At 38.1% G+C, this 26,913-nt stretch overlaps 1 protein-coding gene across 3 annotated transcripts in view; it reads right to left on the bottom strand.

Moving 5' to 3' along the window:
- The window catches only part of PPP2R2B (protein phosphatase 2 regulatory subunit Bbeta), a 248,784-nt gene that overhangs the window by 7,699 nt on the left and 214,172 nt on the right, over positions 1-26,913 (bottom strand). For all 3 annotated transcript variants that reach the window (XM_034405172.3, XM_034405177.3, XM_034405184.3), the window contains one exon: positions 11,582-11,746. In XM_034405172.3, coding sequence (XP_034261063.1) covers positions 11,582-11,746 — 165 coding nt within the window. The remainder of the gene's footprint in view (positions 1-11,581; positions 11,747-26,913) is intronic.

Here is a 26,913-nt window from a genome sequence, read left to right as displayed (position 1 = left end):
TAAAGTTTGACCAGATCAGTTTGATCTAGTGGTTAAGACACCAGGTCGCAAAATGTGATTGCATGACCCTGGGAAATTGCAACCATCATAGATACATGCCAGTTGCCGAGTGACTGAATTTTTATCACATGACCACAAAGATGTTGCAACAGCCATATGTGTCAAAAATGGTCATAAGTCACTTTTTCAGTGTCATTGAACATTTGTCACTAAAGTCAAGGACTACTTGTAAGTCAAGGACTACTTGTAGTACTAACTATACATTGCCCTCACCCATCAGATACATTGGCCCTTTCCTTACAGTGATGAAATCCACACTAAAAGCTTAAGCAGGTGAGGTTCACCTTTGATCAAAGGATGGTGTCCTTAATTTAAGGATCTTAATTAAGGATTTAACATTCTTTTGCAATTATTTTTCCCCCCAGAATAATTCCCCCAGAATAATTCCAGTGGTAAGAAGAGTTGGAGATGGAGAAAGTGATAGAAGTCCTCGATGGAAAATGAAAGAATGGACAATGATAGACATTGAGTTAGGATATATGTTTGGATAATAAGAGTGTTGCTGGATTGAAGCAAGTAGAGGATAAATAGAAAGGAGGTGAAAAAGAGAGTAGAAGGCAACAATAACAGTGAACTTGATTTCGGTGACTTAAAAAAAATAATGGTGAATGTGATCTGGTGGTGGCTTCTGGAGGTAGGCATTGGATGGCAGATTATCCAACTGCTGGGCATATTCACCCAGTAAAGATGGTGTGGGCCATAAAGAGACATGCCAATCTAAGGGCATATACCCACAGAACTGGGGACGAGAACCTGAAACCATTTCACCCCTAGTTATTCTTTTCATAAATATCCAGTTCCAGTAACCATTCTTTATATGTTTTATCCTTGAGTCCCCTAATCATCTTTGTTGCTCTTCTCTGTGCTCTTTCTAGAGTCTCAACAGCTTTTTTACATCATCGTGATAAAAATTGGATACAGTATTCCAAAATAGAACAATTATTTTAAAACACATAAAGAATCATATTTTGCTTGCAAAGATTTAGAAATGGATTTAAATCTAGGTTTCCTTGAATATATCCATGCCCAACAAGTTTAATAAAAGCCACTTTAAAAGAATTGTGATTTATTCATCAAAAGAGTGACATCAACACCTTCCTCTGTATATTTTCATTTTAATTATCTGCAATTACCAGATGGTGCTCTTTCATTAAATAAAAGAAGAAACTTGACAGTACCATGACAACTTACACAGAAGGAGCTTTGGATTCAATTATCACCAACTAGTAGCTAAATATTGTGGAGGAGAGCATATTGCCAAAGGATACCTTTAGACAGAGGAGGGTTTTTTCCATATTATACAAAAGTCAGTCACTACTAATTTAGTTTAGTTTAGTTTAGTAAAACCTTCTATTTCTCCAGAAAGTAAGTAAATATATCTAGCCAGGAATTTACACCAAGTGGTTGATTTCAGTTTTCTGCCTAACACTATCCTCAGAGGGTAAGATATGAATAAGGTATGGAATTGTGTGTATAATATCAAATGTGTACAGGAAGTTATAACATTTTCTTTAAAAACTCTTGCAGTTTATTATTGTTATGGTTTGTTGCACAGTCAGCCAGATGTTCAGACTGGATTTGGATTTGGCATTTTTATTCACTTATCAAATCCTTTCCAAGGACCTGGAATAGACAGATGTTGATGTTTGATGGTATTAGAGGTACTGTCACTGTTCCCAATTGCAGTCCTTTGGAACTGACTGATGGTGAATAATGTTGTTGTTCTTGTTAATTTGTCTGATTGTTTTACAGACTTTTGGATGTAGAGTATATTTTTAGTATGAACACAGCATTGCATTTTCTTTTTTAACAAGTTAGCAGCTGAATATGGGCAGTTCTATAATATATCTTCTTCAACAATAAAGATTTGCAATTAAACATTTAAAAAATATTGTTCAAAAAATATTTTGACGTTATTAATCTCCCATGAGATTGGCCTACCAGGCTAAATCTGATCCTGCTACCAGATGAGTTGTTGCTAATACTACTTTAGAAAATGACCTCAGGTGAAGCATTTTCCATGCCATTTTCATCTGGGGTGTCTATTAGCCCTAAAGTGGATGAAGTTTAAAAGATTATTAAATAGCTGATGTAGGGTACAGAATTGTGTAAACAATTGTCAAACCTCAATGATATTATAAATATCATTGAAAGGCCACCCCAGATTTATTCTGGCAGTTGATTTACATTCCCTTTTGCATCTCAAATACCAATGGACATTTTCCAGAGCCCATATTTCATGCTCTTTTGAAAAGCAGCTTGCACAAAACTCCAGTTTCTCAGGGGCCCTATCATGTGAATCAGTTAAGAGCAAGTTAACTGAATATAACCCACTATTATGCCTGTTTTACACTGATTATTGACTTAATTTAATTTAGCCTGTATTGCATTTTTTTCCAGGGCACTCAGATGCATTTTATACTCAATTAATTATATTCAATAGAGATTACAAGGTCAAATTTTTGGTTGCCCTTTTTTTCTTTCTAACAGGGGTTTTCCCCTTATCTGTAATTCCAAAGGCTTACTGTAACTCAAAATTTGAAACAGGGGCTAAAATGTGTAGATTTATGCTGCTGAACCTATTACTGTATTTTTATTTTATTTTAGAAATCAATGTTTGACCCTATCTTTGTTTAAAGCAATTTCTATTCTTTTTTTTTTTTTAAATAATTTTTGATTATTACTTGTGAGATTCCCCGAGGGAACAATAGCAGCTGAATTTTCAAGGAATTCTCCTTCATGCTAGATGGCCAGGATGGATATTATTGAAATTATTTCAGTGTTTTGACCTTTTAAACACCAAAATACAATGCAGGGACGAGGTCCTCTCTCTTACACACATTTAGGTTAGTGGGAAGATTTCGGAATATTGATGGTGGCCCCAGGAATACTCGAGATTAAACAATGGGAACAGAATGTAAAGATTTAGGCACTGCTTAAGGGGAAAAGTGGTTTGGGACCTCCATCTATCCATCCTACAGACTTTGGATAATCTATTAAACTATGGCTAAACCTTTTGACACAAATATCATACATCCCCAGATAATCACTAGTTCCATCTGTAATCTTTGAAATGTTGGGTTAGAGCAACATTGTGCTACATAGGCAATTTTGAAGTATCTATCAGTCCTATAAGGTAGACAGATCAGGAAATAGATTCCACAGGAAACTAGAAATCTACTATATTGAGAAGTGGCAACAGAGAACTGGCAACAGAAGCTTGACAGTTTCCCGCAAGTTCCCTTTCTTCCCTCTTCTACCCCATGGAGTGGTGATGGGATTCAAAATTTTTTACTACAGGTTCTGTGGGCGTGGCTTGGTAGGTGTGGCATGGCTTGGTGGGCATGACATGGGAAGGATACTGTAAAATTTCCATTCCCACCCCACTCCATGGAAGGATACTGTAAAATCTCCATTCTCTCCCCACTCCAGGGGAAGGTTACTGCAAAATCCCCATTTCCTCCCTATCAGCTGAGAGTCGGAAGGCAGAGAATAGATGGGGGCAGGGCTAGTCAGAGGTGGTAATTACTGATTCTCCGAACTACTCAAAATTTCCGCTACCGGTTCTCCAGAACTGGTCAGAACCTGCTGAATACCACCTCTGGAGTGGAGGAACCAGTCTCTTTCTAATGTTCTCCCTCTCTCTGGCCTTAACACATGCTTCTGCATCTTTTGTTTCCTAAATAGCCTATGGATGGTTTCTACAGAGTCATCTCTATGGCATTCTACAGTATCTTTCTGACCTGATCTGATTAATGTATTATCACAGGCCAAGAGCCAGGCTCTAAGAGGGCAGCAGGTTAGACCTATCAGATATTACCCCCACAGATAGCAGGCTCTTCATCTCCCCACATTGAAGGGCTTTCCTTGGTCACCACCAAAACCTTTCCAGCCAGAAGGCTGTCAAGAAGAAAAAGACAGCTCCCCAACAAAATCAGCAGCACACACGTAAGTGGCACATACAGACACATCAAGTCATCTGGGTGCCTCATTCATTATCTGCTACCATGGAGGGAGAAAAGCTTCAGCTGTGCACACTCAGTGAGGAGGGGATTTCAGCCTCCAGGGATTGCCTTCCACTACTGGAAGCAACTTTGGCATCCAGCTTTGTGCCCCTTGTTTCAGGCTTTCTTGTTCCTGACTTTTGCGATCTTCTTGATCTTTAAGTCTCTGGGGTTTTCCCTTGGTATTTCTAAGACTTCATTTGCCTGTCAGATTATGGATTATTTGTCTCTGTTTTATATCTCTTCCTTAAATCAATCTGTTGCACAAAACATAGTCTTTATCCTCCTGTCCTTACTCCACTCTTGTAGTTACTCTTTGATTGCTTCTGGCTGTCTGTGCTTGTACTTTCCTCCTGCTTTTCCTTCAGTTCCCTGCCAACTGGTCTCCTGGAGCAGGGGTCTCTAAGCACGGCAAATTGAAGACTTGTGGACTTCAACTCCCACAATTCCCCAGCCAGCATGATCTTAAAATCACCAAGTTTGGAGACCCCTGCTGTAGAGGAAAGAGAAGATTGAAAAAGGATAATGCTTCTTCTGGAAAAATATCTCATCTGTAGAACATTACAGACAGCAGTTTTGCAGCAGGGGAACATGGCTGTCAGCTTCTCACATAATATGATAAAAGTGCACCATTTTTACGAAACTAGCAACCATTTGAAGAAACCAACAATTTTTCAGTCTTGATGGGCAGCATCTCTTCTCCCACTGGTGATTTTTGTGTTACTCTTAATATAGAGAAATTGGATATCAGAGAAACTGGCAGTCAATCCTTTGTAAATTTGACTTAGGGGAAAAAGTAGACAGCAGTGTAGTAAGTTACACTACAGTAGAGCTAAAGAATCTTACTGAGTCCTGGGGTCAATAGTTGTATAAATGGAGAAAACAGCCTTTCTAGATGTTTCCTGATGTTACCTTCTTCTTGATATCACTGTATGCCACATGAAGTGTTTGTGCCTGACAGAAAGGACAATGATATCGCTGTGTGCCACATGAAGTATTCTTGCTTGACAGAAAGGACAATTAAGCCAAAAGTGGAACCTATTGTGACAAAGTTACTACTAGTTTTTTTATTTTGTTATGAAGATAGCATGCAATTGGAAAGAGATGCCCCATTCCAACTTAACAGAAGTTAAGAGAAACAGCTTCATAATATAAACTCAGGTGAGGTATTGAATATATACAAGGTTGTTCAAGTTGTTTGGAAGGGCCCATTATCTTATAATATTTTCATCCCTCCACCAGTGGGATGAATCAACTCTTATGTTGATTTTGATCTTCTTTTATAAGGTCGGTGTCAGCACTTCAACCTGCATTTACTCTAGTGCTGACATAAGAAGGAGAAGAGGAGGCAGCTGGCAAGAGGACGCTTGACTTCTCACCTACTTATTTTCCCTGAAGATAATATCCCCTAGGAGATGAGATGGGAGGGGGGACATTCCTGGGAGCTGAAGTAGTAGATATGGGGAGAGTGTTTTGGAAGAGGGCCAATGAAACACAGAGAATTGGGGAACGGAAAGGGAAGGTTTGGGGTCAGGAAGTCAGTATTGGCTACGCCACAATTGGGGACAGGTTGTTGTGCTTAATAAAATGAAAGATTTCTTCAAAGACTATTTGTTTGGAAATGCAATTTATTTTATTTGAGATGACATCAAAACCTGACAGTCAGTTTTAACTGAATATATATTGAATGTATTTAAGTGTACACACAACTTTACTTTTCATACTCCAATATTATGTTAAAAGTAAAATCAGGTAATTCCTGTATCAAAAGAAAAACAACCTTTGCTCCCCATCTGTTCTTTCAAACTTTAACATGGTTACTGATGTTATTACATCTTGCTATATCTCAGGAAAGCTATTTATTTAGGGCAATCTTCTTTTTTCAGTCTGAATAACTATGAAAAACTGTTCCAGAGCCTTTTGCTAAAAAATAGCAAACTTTTCCTTTTCTTCCCCAGCTCAGGAATGAGAAGGCAAATCAGTTTGTCTTTCCCCTTCTGATTGATTCCTTAAAAATGGTTTACAAAATCTGATAGGACATACTGAAGTAGAACTTGGTTTTATTTTACTAAATCCCTAAGGGAAAGGATGAGACCGCTTATTATTAACTCTAGGATTTTAGAAGATTCTTTTAATTCAGGAATGACCTTCATACTTGCTGCTGAACTGAACAACTCTCACCTTCTCTTTCTCTCTTTTTAATTTCCTCTTCTTTCTCTAGAATAAACAAAACTAGCTTAGTTTCAAGCTCTCATTTCAAAATTAGCTATGTGTACTTTGATAAAAATGCAATATCTTGTTTTCTAATCAAGTTCTCCCACAAGACAAACAGTATTTTTACTAAATCTTGCTGCATAGCTGGCTTTTTTGTGTCTACTATACGCATGAGACTAATACTCCTGATCTATTAACATATTCAGTTCAATAAGAGACCCTGATGTGTGTTTTAAACTGCTTCAATTAATCTTTAATAAACAAGTCACAGCTTTTGGCTGGGATTTTGAGGATATGAAGTTTTCATGAAGCACTTATGCATTAATGTTGCATGGCCCCACCCATCTATGTTTAGTTAACAGATATAGAATTGCACAGAAATATATGCAAAAAATTGGATTTGGTAACATTCATAGTTCATTGGAAATATCTGATTATATAAAAAATGTAAATGAATACAAGTTTTATGGCAATGAAGCTTTGTCTTTCAAGGTCTAGAAAAAAGGCTCAAAATTAAATTAAAATTGAATGACTAACAGTAGAGACATTTAAAAAATTGCATTTCTTTTCCCGGGAATCTTATTTCTCTTCACAATTTTGTTCAGAGATGTCACCCTTGAGAGTGCCCTGGGAACGAAACCTAGAGCACTTCATCTTCTGCAGTGGCTATCTGCCAAGAACAAGACAGTTTTATAAAGAGCAGCTTCTCTTCTGGAATCCAAGAGCACAACAAAGGTTCAGCTAGAAAGCTGCTTTGATGCCCACAAGCAGATTTTGTTTGCTGATTATTTATGCTTCTGAGTTACGCAAATGCTACCAAGCAAATATGATATGAAGAACTGAGTTAACATTCCATACATTATATCATTCCTGAGAGCAAGTATGGTCTGATGGTTAAAAGTGCTGGACTAGGAGCAGGGAATCTCAGGTTCTAGACTTCCACAGAAACTGCATGGGTGACCTCTTAGGAAGTCATTTTGCCTCACCTCTAATAAGTATCAGACTCTTCAAAAAGTCAGCTGATAATCAGAAACCCTCGTCATGTTATGCATTGATAGCTTTTCTGTAAGAACTAGGTAAGCAAAATGTAAAAAGAAACAGAACCTGCAATTATGTGGGACAAATGAAGAGGAAAAGAAAAGGAGATATTGTAGTGCATACGACCACATTTGAGACCCAAAATTTCTGTGCTTAAGCAAGCCAGTAGTTAAGTGATTTTTGTTGCATTTTATGATTTTTCTTGCCGCAGTTGTTAAGTAAATCATTGCAGTTATTAAGTTAGTAACGTTGTTAGGTGAATCTGACTTCCCCATTGACTTTGCTTATCAGAAAGTCACAAAATGTGATTGCATGACCCTGGGAAATTGCAACCATCATAAATAGATGCCAGTTGCCGAGTGACTGAAGTTTTATCACATAGCCACCAAGATGTTGCAATAGCCGTACATGTGAAAAGTAGTCATAAGTCACTTTTTCAGTGCCACTGAACTTCTGAACAATCACTAAACAAATCATTGTAAGTCAAGAACTACCTGTAGTACTAAATATACATTGCCCTCACACAGCAGATACATCGGCCCTTTCCTTACAGTGATGAAATCAGCACCAAATGCTTAAGCAACCATGAGGTTCATCTTTGATCAAACTTAAGGATCTTAATTAAGGATTTAACCATTCTTCTGTATTATTTTTTTCCCCAAAATTGCTCTGAGTGTGGATGGATTGTAATTCCAGTGGTAAGAAGAGTTGGAAATGGAGAAAATGATAGAAGTCCTCGATGGAAAATGAAAGAAGGGACAGTGATAGACATTGAGTTAGGATATATGTTTGGATAATAAGAGTGTTGCTGGATTGAAGCAAGTAGAGGATAAATAGAAAGCAGATGAAAAAGAGAGTAGAAGGCAACAATAACAGTGAACTTGATTTCGGTGACTTAAAGAAAATAATGGTGAATGTGATCTGGTGGTGGCTTCTGGAGGTAGACATTGGATGGCAGATTATCCAACTGCTGGGCATATTCATCCAGTAAAGATGGTGTGGGCCATAAAGAGACATGCCAATCTAAGGGCATAAACCCACAGAACTGAGGACAAGAACCTGAAACAGGTTAAAAATTGCTTGTGATTTGGAAGGTTGTTTGGCTGCTTCAATATCTGCCAAATTGACCTGACAACTTGGAAAAGAAAGTGAAGACCTTACATTTCTCTTCCTACATTTTCCCTTTCAGTTAAGACTTCCTGCTTTCTGCTCTCATTAAAAATACAACTGCTTTGAAATCAACTGCATTATAAGCTCCAGTGCTTCTCCTAACCCATTTCTCCTTCTCTTGCCAACTATCTGCTGCATCAGGCCCAGTATCTCATTGCAATGTGTCAGGTAATTTTTATTATTTTTTTTACCAAGTCAAACCTTGCAAATGCCAGTGAGGAAAAGGAATGCAGTCCGAAAGTAGAATCTATCAAAGGTGAAATGGTGAAAAAGTGAGTTTGCATAATCCAGGGGCACCAATCAGACTGGCATTTGGGGAGATGCAGCAGCCCTTGTTGCACAATCCCATTTAATACATGTTTCCCAAGTGACAAAGGAAAGGGGTAGTAAGGAAAGAGTGTACTGGCATACTTGCCAGTGAAGATGGTAGAGTTTGGTACAAAACTGTATTAACAGAATAACAGAGTTAGAAGGGACCTTGGAGGTCTTCTAGTCCAACCCCCTGCTCAGGCAGGAAATTCTATACCATTTCAGAGAAATGGTTGTCCAATCTCTTCTTAAAAACTTCCAGTGTTGGAGAATTCACAACTTCTGGAGGCAAGTCGTTCCACTGATTAATTGTTCTAACTGTCTGGAAATCTTTCCTTAGTTCTAGGTTGCTTCTCTCCTTGATAAGTTTCCATCCATTGCTTCTTGTCCTGCCTTCATTCTGCCTTTGGAGAATAGGTTGACTCCCTTTTCTTTGTGGTAACCCCTTAGATATTGAAACAGTGCTATCATGTCACCCCTAGTCCTTCTTTTCATTAAAGATCCAGGACAGATCATCAGATGCGAACAGCCATATTTATGTCAAGAATGCTCTTTGCCCAGAGAAGAATTGTGAGTTGGCTTTTTAAATTGAAACTGAGGAATAAACCACAGATATGGGATGTGCTAGAGAAGAGGCTGATTAAAGCACGTTTATAAAAGATTTCCTCTGGGGGTAGGGAAGATCATCTTTAAAGGGCAGAATTGCATTTATTTTGAATCTTGATGAACAACCTAAATTCTAACTTCTAGGTCTGCTGAATCACAATCGACTGAGGAGCTGCACTTCTGAAGGATAGAAAAAAAAATCAATATTGGCCATCAAGGGAGAGATCAATCTGAACTTGTTTTCACAATTGCTTTGAATGAGCTCTAAAGGACACTGCAGCAGCAGCAGCAACAGAACAAAGGAATAACACTAACTAAGCCAAGGGATCTGTTGTTGGGAAAGGAAGGAAATGATCCCAGCTTGCAGCTTATTATTAATATATTTAATCTGAACTGAACCTTCTATTTTACAGTAATCAGACAGCGGGAGGAAGGAGTGAAAAAAAAAATACCCAGGCTAACCAAGCAATACAAGCAATAGAATCAGACACTTGCAGCAGCCAAATAATTGGCTGCTATGGGATTTTCTACTATATTGGAGAGATAAGACCGAAGAGATCATTTCCAGAAACTGATTATTAGAGGTTAGGAACTGATTTGGTAGCAAAAGACCACTCTAAATTACAGTAGTAATATAGGCAATGGAAACTTTTTTATCCTAGAAGGAGATCACCTTTAGAATTTAATTTGTCATCCCAAACTATACTTCAATAGTTCAAAAAAGGAAGAAGAATGTACTTTAAAATAATAACCGGGATCACAAAATCTTTGGAAAATTTATTGTTTATATTAGGAAGTTGATCAATATTTCTAGAAGTCAAAATGTGGGTCTTGTTCAAGAAATGGAACAGGGTAGTATAGGAAAAACAGAACATGTACCGTCTTATTTTGTCTTGGGCCCCAAAATAAGTACCAGGTCTTATTTTCAGGGGATGTCTTACCCACATGCGGCAGGAAGCTGCGTGTTATGAGCGATGACACAAGCACAACGTGCCAAGCTCCTGCCGCAACACGCCACGCAGCATCCTGGTGTATGCAGCGGCGCAACCTGCCATGTGGCATCCTGCAGCAAGCGGCAGCACCGGTGTGATCCACCATGAGGTGTGCAGCTGCGAGCAGCCACAGAAGAAGTTGGGCAGCACAACAGGTGTTGGGGCATGGGAGGCCTGGCTGCAGTGATCCTAAGGTAAATGGGTGCAAGGCATGTGGGATAGCTCCACCCCCATCTTGATTTTTATGCCTGCCCTTCGCCCCAACTTGTACAACCAGACAGTGGGCGGGACTTAACTAGGGCTTATTTTTTGGGGTAGGGCTTATATTAAATGCAAGCATAAAACTGAGGCTAGGGCTTGTTTTTGGGGTAGGTCCTATTTTTGGGGAAACACAGTATATAGAAAAAGCAGATATAAATTGGTTCAGCTCTAGCATCAAACCATGATGTATCATTGCAGGAACAAGTGGGGTTATATCTTAATCTGGATTATTGTCTCAATCACTTCCTTTGTGATGTAGGGCATAACCCTGGTTTATAAGCAAGCTATGATTTGTGGACACCGGTGGCTGCATTCTTGAATATTAAATCAAAGGATAATTTTATACAACGTAGAGCCAAATGCCTCTGATTTGCTTATCTAGAGCAGGGAGAAGAAAAAACTAAGCCTTGGGTTGCTTTTTTTTAGTAAGCCATAATTCCATTTTTTCTCTTTCATAGTGACAAAATTTAGTGGCATAACCAGGTTTCCCATGCATGAAATCAGCAGTCCACTGCTTATGCCATTTCTTGTGCCATCCAGGCATTTTCTGTGTATTTTGAACTTCCAGTTTGACACTAACCTTCCAAAGAAGATACCTAAGAACCCAATGAATCAGTTATGGAAGTGTTTTCTGGAGGTTGCTTGTTCCAGTAGGATGGATTTCACAGGCAAAGGAAAAAAAATCATTCCTCATGTTAGTTAGCAAAGTAGAAAGGAGTTGATCACCAAAGGAAGAGATTACTGTACTTTTTTTCTTTATCTTGAAGAAGGATAAATGGAGGCCACTTATCACAAAAAACAAAAAAACCCCACACCATAATGCATTTTTTCTTTTATATGCTAGAGGAAATCCTTCCATAATACAAAATTCATTTTCAACATTTCCTTTTTACTATGTCTTTCGACACACGGCTCGACCATACTCACATTTGGAGTGTCTGTCACACAAAGCAGACGTTCTCATGTCACACAATCTTATTGTCCCCTTGCTGCTGCTGTAGACGAAGGTGTTGCAGTGATGTGGATGGAATTCTGCAGCTGTAATCACTTCTGTCAATTCTTCCATGTTTGCTGGTTTTATATCTACAATATCTGATGCGCGAGAGTCAAGGCAACATAAATAACACAATGTAGAATTTCTCAAAGCTAACCTCAGAATGATTTAGGTATGATAGAGCATGTTAAGTCAGGACTTGGGTGTTTGGGTTGAAATTGCTATTCATTCACTAGGGAAACTTTGATCCAGTATTTTCTGTCTAACGCACAGGACTTTTATGAGGCAAAATGGAATCTGTGACAAAGAGACATGTTTCATCTACTCTCAAATGCCTGCTGAATAAGAACTCCAGCATTTATCCAGCAACTGAGCATCATTTTAGTAAAATACATATTTCCACACTTAGAGGACAATCCTTAATGGTTCCAGGCAGCTACCTACATATCCTAACATAATTAGTCTTGGCATTAAATTGATACGAAGTAAGAAAATAAAAAGACTTGTCATGGAGCAAATCCCTATGTGCAATGGGAGTTTACATTATAAATTGGTCAAAGTTTTCAATGTTACTGTCTTTTGGTTCAGAGAAAATAATGGATTTTTCAGTTGCTTTAATTCCAAACTTTACTTCATTACAGTTCTTGCAGACGTTAATTACAAATCCCAGAATTGGGCTCAATTGTGTCATTAAGTTGAGGACCACCGGTACAAAAAAAAATTTCCTACCTTTTCTAACTATACACATCAGTGGGATTTTGCTCCCACTGTTAGTTATTTGGGAAAATCCTCATTTCACCTCTTTGCCATCCTTCCTTCCCTTGGTTTCCACTAGATATGTTGGGATTGTTTGATCTCTGAGTCTGTAGGCCTCATATCCATCCCCATAACACATTTTTCTGTGTGGAAGCATGCATGCTTTGTTTTATCTGCTATCAACCCCAGCCCAGGTATTGACTCTAAACTACTCCCCACTCATTAGTCAACAAGCTGATGTAGCTACACAATAGACTTTTCTTTTCAGAAAGCAAAATCAATCTGTATTATCAGGGGAAATAGTCTGAGGAAAATAAGCAAATTGGTCAAATGAAATGGAGAGGTTAGTTAGTGAGAAATTTAATCATGTCTATTCTTTATCTCTGGGACGTTGTGAGTTTGTGGGCAGAAATGGTTTCCCTTTATCTTTGATGTTGACTACTGAGTAAGATGATCCTTCTTCACCAAACTTGAGGGCAACCTGTGGGGGCACCGACGATCTGGAATGAGCTCCCCCCAGAGATACGGAGGATTCCGGATCTGCGCACCTTCCGCCGCGAGTTGAAGACGCTTTTATTTCATCAAGCTGGCCTCGCCTAAATCTTCTCCCTTTTAAGTGTAAATTCTAAATTTTTAATGGATTTTAAAATATGGGTATTTTAAATTGGGTATTAATTCAGCCAAATTTATTTAATTCATTTTATTCGATTTTAAATTTTGTATATCTATGTGTTTTATTTCATGGCTGTGCACCGCCCTGAGTCCTTCGGGAGTAGGGCGGTATAGAAATTCAATAAATAATAATAAATAATAATAATAATAATAACCTGCTTTTACCTGCCAAATACCTAGGTGGAGTAAGTTGGTGTGCTTGGCAATCCTGAGGCTGGCCTTACAAGTGGAAATGAGACTATGTGTCTTCCCCTTCTGTTGCAAACTGATGCAGTGTTTGCCTTGCCAATTCATCCTGAGGTGTAGATGAATTGGTGCCGTTCCAGTACTTTGCTCTCTGCTTTGCCTCAGCCAGCCAAAACAAGTTTAATCTCCAGTTCTGTACACATAAGTCCCCAAACATAGCGACCTCCCTCAGAACTGCTGTGCCTCTGGAGGTCATGACTCAAGACTGGGAATTCTTGAGGTAAGGGGAAGTGGAAACCGGCAGGAAGAAAAGTTAGTGACATTTTGTTTAAGTCTATCAAAGAGGGTTAACATTCGTTATTAACAGGGATAAACCTCACCCTTTGCTACTTGGGAGAGAAGCTATTCTTCAAACACGTCCTCAGTGGCAGCCATTTCCAATAATTTCAAATCCAAAATGACATCCGCCAATCCTATGGGTGAACAGTTAAGTAGTAAAATACAGGTGGAAATACGGTCATCACATTACCTTTAAGCATGCAATCTAAGTACAGGTAGTCCTTGACTTATGACCACAGCTGAACCCAAAATTTCTGTTGTTGAGTTTTGCCCCATTTTATGACCTTTCTTGCCACAATTGTTAAATGAATCACTGCAGTTGATATGTTAGAAACCCAGTTGTTAAGTGAATCGGGCTTCCCCATTGACTTTGCTTGTTGCAAAACGTGATCACATGACCTTGGGAGACAGCAATGGTCATAAGTATGAATCAATTGCTAACCATCTGAATTTTGATCACATAATCATGGAGATGCTACAAAGGTTATAACTGTGAAAAATGGTTATAAGTCACTTTTTTCAGTGCCATTGCAACTTTGAATGGTCACTAAATGAACTATTGCAAATCGAGGACTACCTGTACAGGAACAAAGTTGTGGAAAATTATGGGTTACCCCACAAGCTTCATTTTTTATATTCATGTGCATTTAGCTGCTTTTAGAGACACATATATAGTTATTTAAAAGAGCTGAAAAACAGCTGAATGAAAAAAAAGTGATCTACATCAGCATGCTTTCCATGTTAGGAATCCCAAGAAGGCAAAGTTCCTGAATATATGCAGGCTTCTAATCATGTTTGGCTACAGATACATAACCCCCCTTTTAGACCAAACAATCATAGCCAGTTATTTTCACCCTACTCTCGAGTAGAGAAGTACCTACCTAAGGCATATTAATTAAGTACTGCCTTCTGTTCTTGAATCATAGAGGCAATTTGGGAGCTGCAACTTAATGGAAAGTATTTTTTTCATTCCAAAAAAGCCCAGGCTAAACAAAGGCTATTACAATTTTATCTTATTTTACTGAAGGTCAAGAAAAAGAAATCCTAGCTTGCTAGGCAACTGAGGGTATAGTTTTCCATTACAAGCCACCAAATAAATATTTTCTGTTTTGTGGAGTTCTTGGTGCTGACAACCAAGCTCAGAGAGCACTGCAGGACTCCACAGTTCAACCCTGAGCTACATATATTCTCTTTTATTGGATCTTTTCGGTTTCTGAGTGTCACTTGGGACCAGCCTAAGAGCTGAAGAAATAAAGGCAGGGTCTGACTTGCAATTGATTTCCCATTATCAAAATGTTTCTACATGGTGCTAGTTGCAATGAAGGCAACAGAATTGTAGCTATTTCCCTTGATTTCTCTGTGCTGAGAGAACGTGTAATTATGAAGAATTGAGTATAAAGCATTTTCCTCAAACAATCCATCCCATGATGTCATCTTCTTTTCCCAGAGCAAAATCTCAAGTCCTCTAAGTGTTACTTGTACTGCTTACTACTAAGTTGAGCATCTCTACACCTTTTATTAGGGCTATTATGCAGCATCTCCAAAGTATGCAGGAACAGAGGAGTGAAGATTACAAACTTTTGCCAAGACAGATCGACTGACAAGCTAGACAAAGAAAGGATCTAATGCTCTCCAAAAGCTTTTAGTTATGCTCCCATACATCTCTCCCTGTTTACTTGGCCTAACGTTTTGCTGGATTCTTATTGTTCCTATAACAAGAAATAGAATCTGTCAAATGAATGTTGGTTAACTACATGGAGTTATCCATGTCATGTAAAAAGATAGAGCTGCTTTTCCATTGCTTTTTCCTGGGATACTTTTCAGTCTCACCTACAAGCTTGGGATGACTTGGTCTTCTATGCAGGTACTAACCAGATACACACTTTGTCAGCTTTGGAAGCCATATTAGGCCGGAAGCTTCCATGCTGCCACCTTCTCCTGTGTGGGAAAGTAGGAGGGGGGATTTAGTAGAGGGGTTGTCTGTAGACATAATACAAGGTCAAGGTCAGGCCAATCCTGCATCTGGAGAAGGATAGTCGGAGTGAGGTCTCGAGATGGGATGGATGGTGATGGGAGTATGTGATGAACTGAGGAGTGGAGGGGATGGTTTGGGGGGTTTTGATTCACTGAGGGAAAACCCAGACCTCTCAGATTCCGGTTTTCTCAGATGTGCCAGTTTACCTATTCTAGTAAATAGAACTTTGAAAAATGCTTGCTTCAGAGTCTTTACTTGGAGTTGGGGTTTTTCTGGAATGCTGACAAACCTATTTGCTTTTTTTTTTTAGATCAGTCAAGGTTGGTTATATGTTGTGCTATGGGTAATAAACAACCTTCAATTATCCAAATAATTTTCTTTTGTTCACTTCTATTTATTCTCAGTTGTGAACTGACAAACGCCTTCTACTATGTTCCACGAAATCCTATGCATGTTTATTTGGAAGTAAATCTCAGTATATTCTCTATCTATATGAACATAGTTAAGACTGCGGCCTTCATTTCTTTTTCATGAAGACAATCTTACAGCATTCTGTTTACTTCCAACTGTCCATCATAATATATTCAGTATCTTCCCTTTCTTCCTTCTCTCACCCAGGTGAAACACAGGTTAAGTCTCAACCATGGAAATTCAGTCAGTAATATTGGGCTAATCCAGGGGTGAAATGCTACCGGTTCGCTCCGGTTTGGGTGAATCGGTAGTGATAAAAACTACTGGTTTGGGTGAACCGGTAGTAAAAAAAAAATGTTTTAAAAAAGTAAAAAAAAAGAGGTTCCTACGATTGCGCGGCACAGCTGTGATCATCGGAACCTCTTTTTTTACTTTTTTAAAGCATTTTTTACTACCTATTTGCCCAAACCGGTAGTAAAAAAATGCTTTAAAAAAGTAAAAAAAAAAGAGTTGGCCACGCCCACCCAGTCACATGACCCTCCCCACCAAGCCACGCCCACAGAAACAGTAGCAACAAATTTTACATTTCACCACTGGGCTAATCATTTTCTCCCGTCTAGACAAGCTTGGAAAACACTGGAGAAGGGACCACTAAAGAGCTCTTGAAAGGCATTTAATAAATAAAATATATCTATATATTAATAATATGTCCAAATTATCTGCCTATAAATAAATCTAGTTTCCTTTAAAAATGAAATGGTATCGAGTGCATGCCTTGCAAAAATGAAAAAAATGTCAAATAGTAAAAGAAAGCTAATGAGGACTAAATTATCAAACCATGACATGCTGTAGCAGGAACAGGATTCCGAGCCAATATCATATCTGCATAAGAGCTGCAGCTTTCTAAGGTAAGACTTCTATCCACTAGTCACTAGTAATGCTATCCAGCCACCCTTAAGCCAGTGCAATGTTATACATGAACTTGGCTTTCACAACTGTAAATCGTTAATCCATTTCTACTTCCCTTCTTTCCAATCTGTGCAGTCCTCCGACTGCCGTCCAAGAAAAATGGGGGACAAAACCTAGCCAATCTTATATACCTTTGATGGTGACAGAACAAAGCGCGGAAATGCTATTTTAACACTGGTATAGCCAAGGAAGATTTAAGCCTGTCTCACATATGGCTCATGAAGGAAATGAAGGCACTTTTATATAAATAAAGATGTTTTCATGAGGGATTTGTACCACGGTTAGGTGCAAGAGGAGAAAAGCTCAGAGATCTGTAGCAGAGTTCACGTAACAGCTAGCATTATATGTCTGTTATATTTTAAGATTCAATTTAGAAGTCACTATAGATCTAAATGAAGAGTAGATCCAGGATAAATATAATAGTTTTTGTGGATCATTATTTTCCAAGTAAAATCCGTGTGCTGCATTAAAAAATCTGGGATGAAGGAAGCAACCGGGGGGGGGGGGGAGTTCACAAAAATGTTTGGGTCTACACTAATTACATCTCCAGCCTTTTATTGCCTTGATTGATTTTTCCCTGCACTATCAACTAACCTCCAGGTAATGATGGTCCCTTTGGTCTAAGAGGGAGGAATTGTAAACTTGTTTTTATTTTTCTTCCTTTAGACAAAATAAAGCCACCCAAAAGACAAAGATTCATAGCATTTCCAATATTAATAATTCCGCCTGAGAGAACTTCCCCCACTCATTTGGGTCCAAGACTGTCACAAGGCAAAACACTGTAGGATTCATGAACTCGTACATATTTTGGTATTTTTGAAATCCCAGCTTAGTGCAAATACTGGTGCCCTCAGTCACGTTTTAACATAGTGGCTACTAGGGTTAAGCTTTCACACTACAGTAGTAAAAACCCAGCATGAGGTAAGTGTATGGCTTTTTGAAATCTTAGTTTAGAGAGAGCAGAGAGGAGAGAAAAAAGCACTGGGACTCACTTTGCCCCATGTGGAAAATAAATTAAGTTCCTGCTGTTAAAAGGAGTGAATGGGAGACTGAGAGCATCCCATTCCTTTAGAGATTATTGAAAAAAGGTGTCTGTGTGTTAAGATTACTTTCTTTAATGCTATAAGATGGGGAAATTGAATAGGTGGCCATAACTTCCTTCTTATCCACTCACAAATGAAAATTCTGTTTGAGACAGATAAGGAGGTTCAGTTTGCTGGTCATGTCCCCAGCATGAGACCAACCAGAATGAACAGCTGCCTTTACATGTCCTAGATTTTTTTTGGTGATAAAATTAAAGTTTATCGTACACCCGATCTGAATGGTACCCACTTTAAAGTACTCAGATTTGAAATGATTAATCTTCTTATCAATAGCTGTAACATGGACTCTAAGAATTTCCACGGACTGGAAAGGATCGAATGCAACACCAATTTTTAAAGTAGGGATTTGGGAAATTACAGTTCAATTAGTTTAATATCTGGTTTAATGGTTCTTCTGGGTAAATTATGGGAAATAATTAATACCTATCACAATAATCCCCTTTGGAGTAAGCAGTATAAATTGAGTAAGAAATAGGAACCCAAAAAAATTAAAAGCAAGAGATAAAGAAAGAAAATATGTCTAAATCTGGTTTATACCAACACAGTTCATTATACTTCTCCACATTTTTATTCATGTACATTTTCTTGCTTCCATACTTCTTCATACACTTTTATTGCTTAAACTCCTCTAGAGAAGAATCCTTCATTAAACTTCTCTCTTTTTTAGTTATCAATTCCAACTAGATAGGGCTTTTTTTTTTTTTCATTTCCCAACCTCTTTTTTTCTTTTTGTTTCGTTATTTGATTCTCATTTATTTTCTAGATCAGTGGTTCTCAATCTGTAGTCTATGGATCCCTGAGACTCCTCAATGCCATCACACGGGGTCTGAGAAGGCTTGAAAAAAAGTTATGATTTAAATCTTGAGTTATGTCGGTGGCCATGGTCCACGGCCACAAAACTCATTTAAAGGGGGTCCATGGTGAAAAAAAGGTTGAGAAACATTGCTCCAGATCAGGGGTGTCAAACTCAAGGCCCGGGAGTGCTCAGATCTGGCCCACAGGGCCGCCCTGGAAACAGCAAGAAGATTGGCCTGCGGTGCCTCTGCCAATGAAAATGGAGCTCGGGAGGACCACTCTGTTTTCGCTGGCAGAGGGTTGCAGGAGGCCGTCACAGCCAAAAATGGAGCTTGGGAGCCCGTTTTTGCTGGCAGAGCACTCAGGCCACCACAGGTGCCCTCGACACGAGTGATGTCAAGCTGGCCATGCCCACCCTGGTCACGCCCACTCTGGCCCCCTGAGATCAAACAGAACCCTGATGCTGCCCTCAATGAAATTGAGTTTGACACCCCTGCTCTAGATGATCAAACCAATGTATTGTTTTAGTATTATTACTCTCTTTTGTATTTAATACATATTTTCCACATACACTTATGTACACCATTCCTTTTATATTGCTTTTTATGCTGCTACTGATATACTCAAGTTTCCCTTCCATACCGCAAAGTGGGCCAGAGCTTTTGCTTATAATACAGATAGTCCTCAACTTACAACAGTTCATTTAGTGACCGTTCAAAGTTACAAAGGCACTGAAAAAAGTGACTTATGACCATTTTTCACACTTATGACTGTTGCAGTATCCCTGTAGTCATGTGATCAAATTGAGATGCTTGGCAACTGGTTCATATTTATGACAGTTGCAGTGTCCCAAGGTCATGTTTTGCGACCTTCTGATAAGCCAAGTCAATGAGGAAGCCAGATTCACTTAACAACTATGTTACCAACTTGCCTCTTAACAACTGTGGCAAGAATGGGTCATAAAATGGGGCAAAACTCGCTTAACAAATATTTCACTTAGCAACAGAAATTTTGGGCTCAATTGTGGTCGTAAGTCGAGGACTACCTGTGCAGGGTTTTTGGCTTCTTTTGCCAAATATTAATTCCTCACAGAAGACATTGTATTACCAACTACTTTCTCCCAGCATTTATGCATCTTAAAATTACTTGATAATATTTGCATCTTTAGTAATCATTCTACTAAGCTACACAAGGTCATATACTTGTTCTAACTTTTCATTTTGTATGTATAACTTGCAATTCCTCATTCCATTTTCCTTGTCAAATCCAACTTTGATACATTAATTTTCATATTGCCACTCCTTGTGGTATCATTCACTTTCTCTAATGTTCATTGCAAGTCATTCAGCTTCTCAGCCTAGAACATGGCATCATCTGCATGCTAAATTGGTCATAAATATAATGTAATCAGTACCCTTCTAATATCACAAGATTCCTTACAGTTATCCATAAATATACTAAATAAATAAGAGGGCATTAAGTATATATGTTAGTCCCAGCTCAGTGTTGAACCATTCATTAAATTTCCCATTTATTTTGACACTTGCTTTGTTTCTATCATTTGTGACTTGTATTACGTTCAGCCACCAACTTACCCGTCTGTACTAATGCAAAACATTTTTAAGCCTATTTACTTTATCATGCGCTGCCTCAAAATCAATAAATGTAAAATGAACTTTCTCATATTTATTGACTTTTCAGTTATCTGTTGATGAACAGAAGTATGTTCTGCATTACTCCAGCCAATATAAAGCCACATTTCATTTACCAAATTTTGATCACTGTCAACCTGTCAACCACAGTTCTACCAAACACCTTCCCAGGCTCACATATAAAGTAATCTTCTTATAGTTTTCGTCTTTACTCTTGCTATCTTTCCCTTTCTATAAGGGAGCAGTAACTGCATTGTCCCAATTGCTGGCAGAGAAACAGATTTGCATAGACTTGTGATAGTGCAGCTACATACCCTGTTTTCCCCAAAATAAGATATCCCCTGATAATAAGCCCAATCGGGCTTTTGAGCACATGGCAGTAAGGCCAAGTGCTTATTTCAGGGTTCAAAAAAATATAAGACAGGGTCTTATTTTCGGGGAAACACGGTAGTATAATAATAATAACTTTTATTTGCGGTCACAGACCAAAATACACATATAATTGCAAAAGGACGTGGGGAAAGTAACACCATAAACAGTTGGCTACCAGAAGCCTTGGCTGAGAGGAATTACAATGGTAGTAATAAAAGTAGTCCTCCTTTAATAACTGTCTTGTTTAGTCACTGCTCGCCATTATGTCAATGAAAGAGTAACTTTGCAACCAGTCTTCACATTTGCAACCTTTGCAGTCTGTAAAAAGATTATAAAATTGTGATGTTTCATTTAGTGACCACTTTGCTTAACAACTGAATTGCCAGTCCCAACGCTGGTTGTTAAACAAGGCCTATAAGTAATATTTATGGTTTTGTTATATTTAAAAAGCTGCAAATGGAGCAAGAAGGGAAGATTATTTGTTGGTCTAGGAAATACAGTATATGATAAATTAAGGCTGTGACAATTTCAGTTTATAAAATTATTCGGGGAGCAAAAAGTGTATAGGGTGATTTTCTTCCCCTTTCCTCTGTACATTTAGTTAGAATCTGGAATCATCCAATGATGCTGAACAATGGCTGATTGGAAAAGACAGCATTTCTTTAAACTGAACACAACTGTACTGGGGTATGGAATTTGGATGCGTTTAAAGAGGAACTAGCCAAATTTATGGCTGATTTCCATTTCTGCTCAACAATATTCACTAGTATGAAAGTAATGATATTGTGAGATTTTAAAAAAACTATATACTTACTTTTAAATAGTATTTAATATTAATATTTGATATTAAAATATTAGCACGATGAATTTCAGACTTGACAGGAAAAATTAAACCAGTACATAAATATAATAGAATCTTTTTATGGTTGGTCAGATTGCAGGCAAGAAGTTCTTTTGAAAATTTAAGGAATATTTCATACAGAAGATAATGGTCATGTTTCAAGTTGTTTCTACCAAAGGAAGGAGACTAATAGATAGACTAGTTAATAGTATAGATAAGTAGGGCATGGACTGACAACGAACATCCAGTCTTGTAAAATATTTCAGTGATTGTCTCACTTCAGTGATTGGTGCCCGTTCTCCTGTTAGCAGGAAGCAAGGGCCACAGTTTAGTATCACATTAGGAAATCAGAGCTCTTTCTGAATGTTTATTTAATCTAATAAATTAAATTATTTGTCTAGATTTGTTTTAAGGATGCTTAAAGGGTGCTGATACTCTAAGAACAATTGTAATCAAATACTTGTAATACAATGACTAAGAGCCGCGGTGGCTCTTAGAGTGCAGAACTGCAGGCTACTCTGCTGACTGCTGGCTGCTTGCAATTTGGCAGTTTGAATCTCACCAGGCTCAAGGTTGGCTCAGCCTTCCTTCCTTCTGAGGTCAGTAAAATGAGGACCCAGATTGTTGGGGGCAATACCTACCTTTTTTAGGTTGCTATCTTCTTATCTGGGAATAACTTCTATTGACCACAATGGGGTTTACTTCTGACATGCATAGGAGTACAAGACTTGGTTTATTAGAGGATTTAAATCAAAGGAATAATGCTGCCTGTCAATTCAAAATGACAGAAATTATTATTATAATGAATCACTACAAAGCTGAAATAGTCGAAATGTCTGCAATAAATTGTACCCAAGAACACAGAGATGGTGTGACATGCATTAAATCTGAATTAAGATGTACATTTTTCTGATATATATTTAATTTACAAATTAAGTAGAATTTGAGCCAGGGTCTCTAAGTGATAGAAAATGGCTTCATTAATTCCCTCTATTGCTTCTGTAACCTGGGGCATTTAGATTTCCCTAAACAAATGAAATAAAAAGTTTTCTAGATACAAAATGTCCTGAGACTGAAATGTTAAAATTGACTGACTTCAGTGAACTAACTGGATTAGTGTTTGGCAACCAAATATATTACTATCACCAGTGAGCATACATATGCCTAGATACAGCACTGACACGCCCAGAAGGAAAAACTCAGTTACAGAGCATACACAAGAGTCCAATGCTAAACTCGAGTACATCTAAAGAGAAGTAGAAAAAACTCTGGAGAACTGCTGTCAGTCAGAGTAGGTAGCCCAACTGTCTTGCATTGATACAGTGCAAATTTCAATATTTTCCTCCTAGCCCTGGGGGATTCTACACAGGAATGTAAATATTTGAGGAATATGCCACTGAAAGAAGTATGATGGCCTCTCCACCTATAACTTTGCCCCAGAAACCGCTACTTCACATTATACTTTCACATTACGTTCGTATAGCTGAAGAGCTGAATTAGCTTTGTTCTCCCTCTGCAGCAGTTTATCTGAAATCAGGTTCATGCTCAGGATGTTTCAAACACAAAAGAGGCTGGTTCGAACTGTGACATTTTGAATACTATTCGAAGCCAATAAAAAGTAAGCCCAAAGTGAAATATGGGGTGCAGTTATAAAATTCAGAGGAGGGTCCCTCACACAATTTTTGCAAGCACATCTAGCTTTTGCAGAACACCAAATTCAGGGTTCTTCAATATTTGTGAACTATGGACATATTGGAAATTTGAGAGCACGTTGTGTCCACTCTTCAAGGTTGACTCAGCCTTCCATCCTTTTGAGGTAGGTAAAATGAGGATCCGGTTTGTGGGGGCAATAAGCTGACTTTGTATAAAAAAGAACACCGCTTGGTGGGTGGGGGTGGGGGGGCGAAAGCCCTACTAAGCAGGTATATACAAAAGTATGAAGGCTATTGCTTAACGCATTGTAAGCCGCCCTGAGTCTCCGGAGAAGGGCGGCATATAAATCAAACCAATAAATAAATAAATAAACTCTTGCAGAACTGATGCTGTTGAGCTGATGTGCTCACTTACATACAAAATCACTGCCTAAGGGAACATCAACAATTAGAAAGTACTCATTGATCAAAACTCTCCCTGCTACCTCTTCTAGTACCCTAGCCTCCTGCAAAATGTTAAGTTAATGTGGTCATATGATTTTTTCATTTTACAGCTGCATTGCTTAGTGACGGAGTTTCCAGTCCCAATTATGGTTGTTAACTAAGTACTACCTGTACAATTATTTTAATAATTAAATTTAATAATTAAATTAATAATTAAGTTTAATATTTAAAATAAATTTTAATATTAAATACTTATATTTAGTTTAGAGAGTCTGACAAGTTCCAAGTGTCTTTCAGCACATCCACACCTCTGAAGCAATGTAATAAGGATTATAAAAAGACCCACAAGGTGACAAAGCCGTTTGAAAGAAAGCTTGTAGAAAGTACATATGTAGGGTTGCACAGTTTATAATGTCTCCAGCTTTATGGAGATTTAATTAATCTCTAGGTTTTGTTGCCTCTATTAGATATTTAGGCATTTATCAGAAATTAATTATACCCCAAAAGTACAACTGGCTTTGCTGAATTGTCTGTTCTAGCAGGAGTTTCCAGCCTTTTTAGGTTGAGGTCTGTTTGATTTTGAGTATCGCTTCAGAAATGTGTCTGGGTCTAGGACAAAAACTAAGTTTGGTTTCAGGTACATATGATGCTTCAGGACTTTTTCTTTGTGACAAATTAAAAACGAAAATTTTGCTAGAATTTTTGGAGAAACTTCATAAGACGTTGTGGGAGGATGGATAATGGTCTGGGATTGTAGGACATATCAGCTGGATAAAGATGGGCTTGTTACAATCTTCGGAAGAACAAGTTCTACAGGCTCTATATGGAATTAAATTTGCAGAAGGTAACCTGTGACTAAAAGGCAGCTAACTGTTCTAGGGCAAAATAATGTTATGCATTGAACAGAAGAACTTTCTTAAATATGCCAACATTTCATTTCAGTGTTAACCAAATAGTCTCAAAAATGTCCCTGCAAAGCAATTACTATCTGCAGCGTGAAGTAGTTCTCAACTGATTGCATCTTTCTTGGTGGAAGAAGAAGAGAGGCAGGAATGAGAATTTATGCCTCTTTTGATACAAGCCATTGCTAAAGTTAAATTACATTTCATGCCTCCTTAAACCTTGAATATAATTGGCTATACCAGTTTTCCCACTCAAGCCATGTAATGGGGCTTATATTTCACAGTTCAAACAAACACAGATTTAACAACCTTGACAGAACAATGAGGTATCTGCATAATCCTTCTTTAAAAGTGAGATCTTTAAAGTATCTAGGGCTTTTACAGCTTGTATTATACACATGGCAGGTATCCGAAATGTTATTTCTGCTAATGCTAAAAACACTTAACTCTGGCAAGATCATATGCAATACCCCTTACATGTTTTTTTTTTATTCTTCCAAGAAGAAATGATTGGCAATGAACATTAAACAAGCAGGACCCTATAAACACACTACTAAAAATCAAGCAGCCACTTCAGATATCAGTCAGGTTTCATTACAAACTGTTAAGTTCTAGCTATGATTTACCAATAAAGCAGGAGAACCTTTTTCTTTTAGGACAGATCACTTTGATAAAGATGAGATTGTTATAATCTTTGGAAGAACAAGTTCTACAGATTCCTACTTCCTATGGAATTAAATTTGCAAAAGGTAACCAACCAATGATAAAAAGGCAGATTAACTGTCAAGGACAAAGTGATGTAATGCAATGAACAAAAAACTAAGGCTATAAAAGAAGTGTTAGATTAATACATACAGGCTGAACCCTATGAGTCAATGCTGACCCACCATTTCTCTTCTGCCAGACAAGACAACCCACTGCAGTCCTTGGCAGACAAAATGATGAATAGATTTGTATCCTGTCTTTCCTCTCAAAAGATGAAGGCAGTATCCAGAGCATTCCCTCCTCCAAATTTTCGTACAATCTCTCTAAGAACCAATGAAAGTTAGCCAAGGAGCTTCCAAGGCTGAAAATGGACTGGAACTCAGATCTCCAAATTCATCATCCAGAACTTTTAACTACCACACAATGCTGGTTTTCTCTAGAAAGCATAGCCCTCCGCTATCAAAATATTGTATACCTCTTCTATCTGAAGTCAGGAATGATATTGGGTCTTCTACAGCTTGCTTTGTGCAAAAATAGTCTAAGGAAGGGCGTGAGATTAAACTGCAGGTTGAGAGATATGAAGTGCAGCATCCAACATCTGGATTAACCTAGCATACCATAGCTGCAAACAATCAGACCCTTATGGGAAAACGCATGATGATTCATTCTGCTTCTCTTCACCACTACTGTTATCTCGTGGCCTCTCCAGCACCTCTGTCATTTGAGGAGGAGTCTATGACATACTATCCAGCAAGCCTCTATCTCATTGCTGGGAAAAAAAAGAAAAGAAAAAAATACTTACAAGTGCACAAACACTTATGCATACATCTGGCTCTGAAGGTTTTTCTTTCTTTTTTTCAATCACCTCGAGTAAGCGGTTTCCATTTACTGCACAGCAGTGTTACTTAAAAGAATATGTGATGTTTTGGACATGCTTTATAGAAATGAATTATTGTTCTTTGTCCTATTATAATTCCTATTATGGCTTTATAAACTTGACTGGCAGAATCTCATTTGAATGCTGGCTTCTGGCAGCCTGTCATACATCTCGAGCATAGTGAAAGCTACCTATTAATATTTCTTTTCCACATCTTCTCTAAAGGCACCTGTCTTCTAAATTACACCCTACAATGGCTCCTCTTATCTCCCATGCTAATCTGTAAGCAAAATCTAAACAGTTGTCAGCCAAGCTGGAAAACAGCACTAGCAACTCATCTGAGCTACATGTGCATTCTTGGCTACCTAAACCAGAATATTCTCTGTTGTTGGTAACAAAGCTGTGCAAGAGGCTCAAGGAATTTAATTGTTAAGGCAACATTCAAAAAGCAAGGCCACTTACATATACATGGAAGGGAAAAACATATCTAGACATACCTTTCTCTTGCAGGAATAAACTATGGAAGAGGATCACATATCCCACACTCCCCTTTGCATTTTTTTTCTCCTTTTGCTCTTCCTTAATGCCACCTGCTTCTTCCCTGATTTCCTTCC

Source organism: Pantherophis guttatus, chromosome 2 (genome assembly GCF_059756535.1).
Source record: "Pantherophis guttatus breed Tessera chromosome 2, ASM5975653v1, whole genome shotgun sequence".
NCBI classification, from domain to species: Eukaryota; Metazoa; Chordata; class Lepidosauria; order Squamata; family Colubridae; genus Pantherophis; species Pantherophis guttatus.
This window is presented reverse-complemented; position numbering and strand designations above follow the sequence as displayed.